This window comes from Trachypithecus francoisi, unplaced genomic scaffold, assembly GCF_009764315.1.
Source record: "Trachypithecus francoisi isolate TF-2019V2 unplaced genomic scaffold, Tfra_2.0 Contig00687, whole genome shotgun sequence".
Lineage (NCBI taxonomy): Eukaryota > Metazoa > Chordata > Mammalia > Primates > Cercopithecidae > Trachypithecus > Trachypithecus francoisi.
In genome coordinates, this window is record NW_022680823.1 from 20,954 (window position 1) to 32,175 (window position 11,222).

General features: G+C 39.9%; 1 long non-coding RNA gene and 1 gene segment (V, D, J or C); both read left to right on the forward strand.

Annotated features, from left to right (window-relative positions):
• The first annotated feature begins 4,672 nt into the window (after window positions 1–4,672).
• LOC117087756 lies at window positions 4,673–9,993 on the forward strand. The gene is made up of 4 exons (XR_004438904.1): window positions 4,673–4,756; window positions 7,330–7,474; window positions 9,194–9,284; window positions 9,940–9,993. It is a non-coding gene; the product is annotated as an uncharacterized LOC117087756 (long non-coding RNA).
• Window positions 9,994–10,035: 42 nt separating this feature from the next.
• Window positions 10,036–10,592, forward strand: LOC117087750. The segment is given in 2 exon segments: window positions 10,036–10,138; window positions 10,225–10,592. Coding segments are annotated over 2 exon segments (363 nt in total).
• The last annotated feature ends 630 nt before the right edge of the window (window positions 10,593–11,222 follow it).

The window sequence follows — 11,222 nt, forward strand, 5'->3', positions numbered from 1 at the left end:
TCCTGTTTTCCAAGTTAATGGAATGGGTTTAGGAGGCTCTACAGTGGCCGCCCCTAAAAAGGATACCCCATTCCTTTTCTTTTTTGATTTTTCTTAGTCTCAATTGGGACTTTAATGCCATTTTCATTTTTTCATAATCCCTTTCCTGATATATATCCCATCTTAGTCATGATTTTTTGACTCATGGGGCTGTATAATGGAGCAGGCATAATGATTTCTGCACCCCATTGTTGTAACAAATTTTGACCCCATAGATTAACAGGAATTGAAGTAATCATTGGCTGAACAGTACTTTCTTGATTATCTGGCCCTAAACAATGTAAAATCATTGTACTTTCATACACTTCTGAAGCTGTGCCTACGCCGATAAGTCTTGTAACAGCCTTTTGTTTAGGCCATTTTTTTTGGCCACTGATTTAAAGCAATGGCAGAGATATCTGCTCCTGTCTCTACCAACCCTTCAAACTGTTTTCCTTGAATAATGGCCTTACACACAGGTCTGCTCTCAGAGACCAGACTTGCCCAATATGCAGCCTTTCCTGCCAGATCAGTGCTTCCAAACCCTCCTGTTCTTTTTATTTCACTGTTTCCAACTTTAATATAAGGTAGGAGTAATAATTGAGTGATCCTGTCTCCTGGACTGGCACTCCAAGGAATTGAGGAACTAATAACCAATTGAATTTCGTCTTCATAGTCTGAATCAACCACACCAGTATGAATTTGAACTCCTTTTAGATTTAAACTTGATCTTCCTAAGATTAGTCCTACAGTCCCCTCAGGCAATGGGCCGTATACCCCTGTGGGGACTTTTCGTGGAGGCTCCCCTGGAAGCAGAGAGACTGCTTGTAAAGTACATAGATCTACTGCTGCACTACCACTTGTGGTGGGGGATAATTGCTATATTGTGATAACTGGCTTATTCCCTGAGACACTTGTGACAGTGGGGGTTGTTGTTCCTGAAAACGCTGAGGAACAAAGCGTTGAATTTTAAATGCCCCAGTTTGTTGCGGGGCCTGAGGCTGGCCCCTCCTCTCGTTTCCTGACAGTGAAAGGAGGGGCAGGCGGTTCCTGGGTCTTGGATTTTTCTCCCAGGTCCTAAGGCAGATAGCCCTGATTTGCTCAGTGGCCTCATTTGGCATTATTGCTTGTTGGTCAACAGTGCTCCAATTTTGACCTATTCCTAATAGTTGATCTGCCTCTATGTTAATTGGAGGATTGGCAGTCCTATTTCTTCGGACCTGCACTTGTGCCCCATCAATCCACCAAGTCTTAAATTGTAAAAATTGAGAGGGTGAAAGTGAGGATTTTGCCAGAATCTCCCAATCATTCCATACTGTAAGTGGGATGATTTTACCTTCCCTACTTGCTTGTTTTAATCTTTGCCAATTTTTTTCCCAATCTTTTAGATCTAAAGTTCTCTGTTCCGGAAACCATGGACAAAACTGTTCTATTGTTTGAAAGAGCGTATTTAGATTTTTGCTAGACACTTTAACTCCCCCTCTTTTTAAGAGAATTTTTATAAAGCTGCGATGAGGCATATTTACTTTTAGTTTGCTCCATTGTTACCCTAGGTTCTTCCGAGCGCGCAAGCTTACCACAAGGCTGACTGTAGTCGTACTCGGGAGTCTCTTGTCGACTTGTCCTCAATGACCATGCTCCGGCGCACCTTCACCTTAGAGAAAAGCTTCCAAGTTGGGCACCAGATGAAGGGGTGGCGTGCCCCTCCACACCTGTGGGTGTTTCTCGTTAGGTGGAACGAGAGACTTTAGAAAAGAAATAAGACCCAGAGACAGAGTATAGAGAAAGAAAAGCGGGGCCCATGGGACCAGCGCTCAGCTTACAGAGGACCCACGCCGGCCCTTCAGAGTTACTTTCCCTTGTAGTGGGTCCGGGTGCGCTGGCCACCTCCCGTCCACCTGCTCCCTCCCGCGGCTCAACCTGGGGGAGGGGCTGAGGCCTGCGGCCCGGAGAGGTACGGAGGGGGTTCTGTGGACAGTGGGTCCCCGCTATCAGGTAAACAGGTCCTGCAAGGGAAAGTGAGTTACGGAATATCAACAACAAGTTATGTCAGTCGCAGGCGCGCTCCAGAAATCTGGGTCAGAACAAGTTATGTCAGTCGCAGGCGCGCTCCAGAAATCTGGGTCAGAATAAATTCAGACAAGAATCAGGTGAGAGCCAGGGAACGTCTCCCACCGGTCTCCACTGGCTGTCCTATAGCGCGTCCGCCAGGACTTATGCCAGCTTTCAGCTTCAGACCTCGCGAGTCACAGATTCAGAGCGGACTTAGAGAGCCGCGGATTCAGACAGGCTAACAGCCTCAGAGCGGACTTAGAGATCCGCAGGTTCAGAACGGACACAGACAGACAAACAGACGAGCCGGCTCACCTATTAGCAGATCGATCCTAGTAGATCCATTGACCAGGGGTCTGGTGGGCTTGGGGAATCCCGGACGAGCCCCCAAATGTTATGCCCAGACCGTTTGTTCCCCGAAGAAGACCACCAGAGTCCAGAGTCAAAGCCAAGCGGCAAGGATCTTTAATGCAAGTTCGAACTTGGTCCCTCCGTTCCACAACATACAAGAGGGCCTGGAACAATGCGTGCGCTTGCTTTTTATAGCTCGAGGTAAACAGGACTTGTCAGGTTACAGAGGAACAAGGCATTTCTCTAGGCTACAGCATTACAATTGGTTTACATGTTAATGTGAAGTTATGCTTTTAACAGCCTTCTTATCGGTTCCTGCGCTTTGACAAACGGTTGTAACCTTATTGCAGCTTCCCCAGGTGTTGTTTTTCTTCATGTGTTTGTGTCGGGCAGGCATATGGGGCTCAGGAAGTTGGGACAAACTAGAGGATTGTGTGTACTGGGCCCAGGACTAAGATATGTGGCAGACACTGGTAATTAGAGCAGGACAGAGACTTTCACAACGTTTGTCCTTACAATGTCTGGAGTCTATAGATAACCTTAATCGGTTAGGTCCGGGGTCGATCTTTAACTAGGCTCAGGGTGCCGCCCGGGCTGTTTGCCTGTGGACTTCATTTCTGCCTCTTAGTCTCTTCATGATCTCTTTCAGTCATAGTCATGAATTCTTTGCCTAGGACAATGTCCAGGAAAACATCGCCTAGGATTTCATCTACAGCCGTCGACTCTCAGGTCTCCCAGTTAAGTCTTTTATAGGTTTCGGCTTAACTTCTGTACATAGTGAGAGATATGGGTCCAGTTTTATTCTTCTGCAAATAGCTGTTCAGTTTTTCCTGCACAATTTATTGAACAAGGTGACCTTTCCCCAGGATATGCTTTTTGTCTAGTTGGTCACAGTCAGTGGGTTGCAGGCTTGTGACTTTATTTCTGGTATGTCTATTCTGTTCCACACATCTATGGTTCTCTGCTTGATTGTTACGTGTGTATAAAAATAGTACTGTCTTTTGTATGTTTTTTCCATTATTTTAACACTTTGCTGAATTAATATATCAATTCTAGGAGTATTTCTAAAGAATATTAGATTTTTAAGTACAAAATCATATTATCAGCAAACACAAAATAATTTGACTTTCCCTTTTCCAATTTGGGTGTCTTTATTTCTTTCTCCTGCCTGACTACTCTGGCCAGGAATTCAAGTTCTATACTGATTAAGAGTGGTGAAAGTGGGCATCCTTGACATGTTCTGAGTCTTAGGAGGAATACTTTCAACATATTCCTATTCAGTATAATGTTGTGTGTGAGTTTGTCATATATGGTTTCTATTCATTTGAGGTACGTTTTTCTTCTATTCTAATTTTGTTGAGGGTTTTTATCATAAAGAAATCCTAAATGTCATCAATTGCTTTTTTTGGACCTATTGACATGATTATATGTTTCTTTGTTTTGAATTTTGTTCATGTGGTAGATCACAGTTATTGATACATGAATGTCGAGCCATCCTTGCATCCCTGAAACAAAACTTAGTAGATTGTGACTTTTTATCTTTTTGATATGTGATTGGATTCAATTTTCCTGGGTCTTGTTGAGGATTTTTACATCTATAGTCATCAGTGATATTGATCTGTAGTATTCCTCTTTGGGTCCTGGCATGGAGGTGGTATGAGGCTGTTAGTGGCTTTGTGGAATGAGTTAGGGAGAAACACCCTCTACTCAATTTTTTGAAGAAGTTTCAGTAGAATTGCTAGCAGATCTTTTTGTATATTGGGAAGAATTCACCATTTAAAATCATCTGTTTTAGGGCTCCTTTGTTGAGACTTTTAAAATTACTGCTTGAATATCACTAATTTTTGTTGTTCTCTTCAGGATTTTTATTTCTTCCTGTTTCAATCTTGGGAGATTGCATGTTTTCAGACATTTATCTGTTCCCCCTAAATTTTCTAGTTTGTTAGCCGGGAGATGTTCATAGTAGTCTATGTTGATCATTTATATTTCTATGGCATCAGTTGTCATCTTTTCTTTATTGTTTCTCATTCTGCTTAAATTGTCTACTTTACTTGCCTAATCTAGCTAGTGGTCTCTAAGTTTTGTTTATTATCTCAAAAACCCAATGTTTTTTTTTTTGTTGGTTCTTTGTATTTCTTGGTTCTTAACTTTATCTAGTTCTGCTCTGGTCTTTGTTATTTGTTTTCTTCTACTGTGTGTTTGGTTTGTTGTGGTTTTTCTAATTCTTTGATATGTAATGTTAGGTTGTTAATTTGTAATCTTTAGCTCTTTTTGATGAGGTCATTTAACACTATAATCTTCCCCCTCAGCACAGGTTTTTGCTGCAAAGGTTTTGGTATGCTGTTTCTCTATTTTTATACATTTCAAAACATGTTATAATATCCTTTTTAATTTTATCGTTGACCCAAAGTTCATTCAGTAGCAGGATGTTTAATTTTCATGTGTGTTTGTGTAGTTTTGAGTTTTCTTCTAGGGTTTGATTTCTAGTTTTGTATTACTGTGGTCTGAGAAGATAATTCATTTTTTAAAAAGATATTGAGACTTTTATTTCTGGCATAGTATATAATCCATCTTAGAAAATATTCCTTGCTAATGGGAATAATGTATATTCTGCAGTCATCAGAACTGAATGTTCTGTTAATATCTTTTAGGTTTATTTGATCGAGAGTCCAATTTAAGTCTAGTGTTTCCTTGTTGATTTTCTTTCTCAATGATTTGTCTAGGATTGTCAGATGGGCATTGAAGTCTATCACAATTGTATTGTTATCTATGTTCTTCCTTAGGTCTAATAGTATTTGTTTTATGAACATGGGTTTTCTGGTGTAGAGAGCATATATATTTAGAATTGGTATTTTTAATCAATCATTTTATCACTATGTAAGGACTTTCTTTGTCTTTAATTGCTGGTGTTTACTGAAAGTTTGTTTTATATGATATAAGCACAGTTACTCTTGCTTGCTTTTGGTTTCCATTTGCATGAAATATCTTTTCTCACCTTCTTGATCTTGAATCTATGTGTTTTTACCAATTAAGGGAGTTTCATTTCAGCAGCATAAATTTCAAAACTCTTTTTTATTCTTTCTACCAATGTATATATTTTAGGTGAAGAATTTAACTTATTTATATCCAAACTTAATAGTGATATGTGAGGTTTGGATCTGTTGTCATGTTAATTATTAACTAGTGGCTTTGTAGTCTTAATTGTGTAATAGATTTATGAGTGAATTTTATAATTTTGTGTTGTTTATGATGGTGAGTATTGACCTATGGCTTCCATATTTGGACTCCCTTGAGCATTTCTTGTAGTTCTGGTCTAGGGTAAATAAATATCCTTAGCATTTTCTTACCTTAGAAATACTTTATTTCTCCTTCATTTATAAAGCTTAGTTTAGCAGGATACAAAATCTATTATTGACATATAAATTTTTTCCTTTATCTTTTTTCTTTAAGTCCAGTCTTTTTTATCTTGTAAGTTTATGCTGAGAAGTACATTGTTAGTATAATAGAATTTCAGATAAATAGACACTTTTTTGTGAATTTTAGAATGTTTTTCTTCCTATTTCCTTTAGATAGTCTGAGGACTGTAGATCCTGGTTATGTCTGTTTTCCCGTGTCTTGTCATGGAGTTTTCTGAACTTCTTTTATCTGCATGTGAAAATCTCTAGCAAGACTAGGGATATTTTCCTCAATTATTTCATCAATTTGGTCTTCTAAAAATTTTTACTAATTTTCTCCCTCAGGAATATCCATTATCCACTGTTTCAATTGTGTTACATAATCCTATACTTCCCAATGATTTTGTTCATTTTTTTCTTATTTCTATCTGACTGGGTTAACTTGAAATAGCTGTCTGTTAGGTTTGATGTTCTTTCTTCAGTTTAGTGTAGTCCTTTGTCAAAGTTTTAAACTGTATTTTCTAATTATAATTCAATGAAGTTTTTTCCCTGAAGATCATTTTTTAAAAATCAAAGTCTTAAGTAAATATTGAATTGTTCTGGTTTTTGTTTTTTTGTTTTTTGACACAGAGTCTTGCAGTGTCACCTGTGCTGGAGTGCAATGGTGCGATCTTGGCTCACTGCAACCTCCGCCTCCCAGGTTCTTGCAATTCTGCCTCAGCCTCCTGAGTAGCTGAGATTACAGGCACACACCACCACACCAAGCCAGTGGTTTGTATTTTTAGTAGAGATGGGGTTTCACTATGTCGGCCAGACTGGTCTGGAACTTCTGACCTCACAATCCCCCCTCCTCGGCCTCCCAAAGTGCTAGGATTACAGGCATGAGCCACAATGCCTGGCCTGAGTGGTTCTAATTTATTTGTGTTGTTTCTCAACTCTCTTTTGGATTTAATTGAGCTTCTTTAAAATAAACATTTTGAATTACTTATCTGAGATTTCAAAATATATCATGTTGTTTAGATTCTATTGCTGGAGAGCTAAGTTGATATCCAGGGTCTTGTAATTCTGCTTTTTCATACTTCCAGAATTGCTTATCTGTTTGCTTTTCATTCCTAAACTGTTACTATTTTTGAATTCATTTTGATTTTAATGAAAATTTCATTCCCTTTAGAATGTGAATATCATGCATATTGGGTGGGTCTTTTTATTTGGTTCTTGGTTTACTCAGTGGCAAAGACTCTGTAATTGTTTCTTGTCTATAGATGGTCATTATTTAGTGGCTTTCTGAAATGATGGTTGTAAAACAATGTACTGGGCCTGTGAGCAGGCTCACTGCCTCCTGCAGGTCCTAGATAGTGGAGGCCTCAGGAACTGTTTCTCATTTGGGATGCATTTGTTTCAGCAGATTTTATGTTGGGTTGTTAAGTTTACCCTTCACGTTAGTAGGTGGCCTTACAGGTTTGAGCTGACTGTGGCAGAAGCAGATGAGTACATGCTTGATATCTGTGCACAGGGAGAAGCTCTCCGTTGCCTCAGGCAATGGGCTGGTCTATGAAATGCACAGTGACCTGAGTTATCTGCTGAGCTTCTGAGAGGGGGACAAATATGAGCCACTCAGCCTGGCAAGCAAAAGCACCAGCCTTGATGGAAATGGCCAGGTGAGGGGCATCTACTCAGTGATTTATTTTGTTATTAATAGTTTTAGTGTTGTGCCTTTTTCAAATTCCAGCTTTAGTAGTAACATACTGAGCATGTGAGCAGACCCGTGGTCTTTTGCGGAGCTGGAATCACAGAAGTATTGAGAAGCTAATCTCGTTTTCAACTGCTGTGCACTGGTGGTAGCGACTTTGTATTGGGTCATGCAGTTTGAACATCAGGCCAGTAGGTGGCGCTTGCAGGTAAGAGCCGCTACGGGGGCTGCAGAAGGATTTACGCTTTACCACTGGTTAAAGTGGGAAGTTTGTCACGTTCCAGATCTTAGAGAGAAGACTTTTAGTTATTTCTCATTCATTATAATACTACCTGAAACTCTCTGGAATACAACTTTTTGGTATGTCGAGACGTGTTCTTTCTATACCCATTTTTATTTATTTATTTTTTTCCTGAGAGGATGTTGAGTTTCATCAAATGCTTTTTCAGCATTAATTGAAAAAAATGATAATATGTGGATTAAAGATATAAATGTAAAACCTAAGATTATAAAAACTCTGGATAATACCCTAGGCAATACAATTTAGTACATAAGAACTGGCAAAGACTTTATTCTGAAAACGATAGAAGCAATTTTAACAAAATCAAAAATTGACAAATGAGACCTAAGTAAACTAAAGAGCTTCTGCATAGCAAGATATACTATCAACAGAGTAAACAGGCAACCTCTAGAATGGGAAGTAAAGTATTTGCCACCTATACATCTGACAAAGGTCTAACATTTATAATATACATGGAATTAAACAAACATACAAGAAAGAAAAAGTGGTCAAAGGACACGAAAAGACATTTACAAAAAGATTTACATGTGGCCAAATAGCATAGGAAAACATGCTGAATATCACTATCATTGGAGAAACACATATTAAAACTACAGTGAGGTACCATCTCACATCAGTCAGAATGGCTAATCTTAAAAAAAAAGTAATAACAGATGCTGCTAAGGTTGCAAGAAAAAGCGATCATTTATACACTTTTGGTGGGAATATAAATTAGTTCAACCATTGTGGAAAGCAGTGTGGCGATCCCTCCAATAACCTAAAACCGAAGTTTCATTTGACCCAACAGTCCCACAGCTGGACAGATACCTAAAGGAATATAAACATGTAGGTTCACTGCAGCACTATTCACAATAGCATACACATGGAATTACCTAAATGCTCATAGTGGCAGAATGGATAGAGAAAAATGTGGTACATAGAACCATGGAAAACTATGCAGCTAAGAAAAGAATGAAATTATGTCCTTTGTAGGAACATGAGGGAACTGGAGGTCATTACTCTTTGCAAACTAATTTAGGGACAGAAAATCAGACACTGTATGTTCTCACTTATTTGTTGAAGATAAATAATGTGAAATATTCTCTCAGGGCCTGAGTCTTGTTTACTCACGAAATCATTCCATCATAAGTGTTCAACAAGTTGCTAATATGCTTTTAAATCTCCCATTTCATCTGGACCATTATATCACTCAATAAAGCCAAGAGAACTCTATGTAAAAGTGAGATTCTATGATAATAAATATCTTAACAGTGAGAATATGAAGGATATGGATGGCTTATTAATTTGATGGGTACATAACTGTGGGATACACTATATTCCTATGAATAAGACATTCAGATTTCAGAACTAAGTAATGTTTCCTACGTTGTGTGTTTGACTTGGCAGTGGTGGATTCGAGAGTGTGGCAGGTGCACAGACCATGTGGATCAGAAATCAACATGTAAAGATGATGACCATCTATGGACATGAACTAAAAGTGTGTAAAGACTTCAAGTAATTCTATTTAATGGAGTTTGAGATAAAACCCAAACTTTTTCAAAACACAAATTACTTAGTATTTATTTTGGATTTATGAGTTTATCAAGAAATTCCAATTCCTATTTCCATTTCAACTCCTGCTTCCTACTCTCAGTGGGAGGGAAAACTCAGAGCCAATCACACATCACAGGGCAAATCTGTCAACCAAGAGTCTTTCCACTGAAGGGTCTGGGAGCTCAGGACTCTCAGGCAGGTGCTGGGGACTCTGTCTTGGGAGTGCCCAGCAGATCTCGGAACTCTCCCTGGGGCCTGCTGGGCACTCATGTAGGATAACTAGTGGCCACTTATTCAGAGTTACCAGTGAGCTCTGACTGTTCCTAATGGGACCAGGATGGAGTCAAAGTGCCTGCTCACTGTCAGAGACAGCAATGGTCCCAGAAACAATCGAGGTAATCTCTATGCCAATAAAATGTGGATTCACAGTGAGGAGCACATCCTGGGAGTGGGGATTGTTCTTCATTAGGAAGAGTGCTGTCCACAAAAAGCTTAGAAATGGGGCAGGGGGTGCATTTCCTCAAGCAGGATTAGGGCTTGGTCTCAGTATCCCACTCTTGTATGGTTGATGTGGCATCTGTGTATTTTTCTCATCCTAGATCAGGCTTTGAGCTGTGAAATACCTTGCCTCATGAATATGCAAATAACCTGAGCTCCTCTGGGATACATATAAATCTACTGGTACCTTCAGAGCATCACTCAACAACCACATCCCTCCTCTGGAGAAAACCCTGGAACCGCAGCTCCTCACCATGGACTGGACCTGGAGGATCCTCTTCCTTGTAGCAGCAGCTACAGGTAAGTGGCTTCCTAGCCTTAACACTGAGGAAGGGATCCTGGTTCAGTCAAAGAGGATTTTACTCACTCCTGTGTCCTCTCCATAGGTGCCCAGTCTCAGGTCCAGCTGGTGCAGTCCGGGGCTGAGGTGAAGAAGCCTGGGGCCTCAGTGAAGCTCTCCTGCAAGGCTTCCGGTTACACCTTTACCAGCTACAATATAAACTGGGTGGGACAGGCCCCTGGACAAGGGCTTGAGTGGATGGGATGGATTAACCCTAGCAGTGGTAATACAGGCTACGCACAGAAGTTCCAGGGCAGAGTCACCATGACCAGGGACATGTCCACGAGCACAGCCTACATGGAGCTGAGCAGCCTGAGATCTGAGGACACGGCCGTGTATTACTGTGCAAGATACACAGTGTGAAAACCACATCCTCAGAGTGTCAGAAACCCTGAGGGAGAAGGCAGCTGTGCTGGACTGAGGAGATGACAAGGGTCACAAGTTTTAAGGCTGTTTTGAATATTGGTTACATATTTAAGAAGAAAGAACAACAGAAACAAGTAACACTCTAATTGTAAGAGATACATTCCATTCAAGAGTCATCATAGAAGCCAAATTCACAGAGTGGGAAATCCACACTCAATAAAGTTGATACAAACATTCTATGAAGGTGCCACTGTGAACAAGTTTTCCAATTAGATCAATACATGGCTTAGTGCAAGGTTATTTGATCAAGTAGTAAGAGTAAGTATGACTATTAAAAACTGTCAAAAATTTCTTTCAAGTGTTTCTGCCAGTCTTTATAAATTTATATAAAATTATTTTTAGAGCAGTTTTAGGATTACAAAGAAATTGCACAGAAGGTGTGAGATTTCCCATGAATCCCTGCCCTCCACAGGCACAGCCTCCTCCACCACGACCATCCAGGACCACAGGCACAAATCAGTTGCAATGGATGAATCTACAAGGACAGTTCGTTCTTTCGTTTTTGGTGATCCCCTAGTATATCAAGCCTAAATTACCTCGGAGCACCACAGGTATTTTCAGTGGCTTTTTAGAGATGATATTAGTCAGAGGGAAAGTGGGTGAAGCTCTTACTCTTTG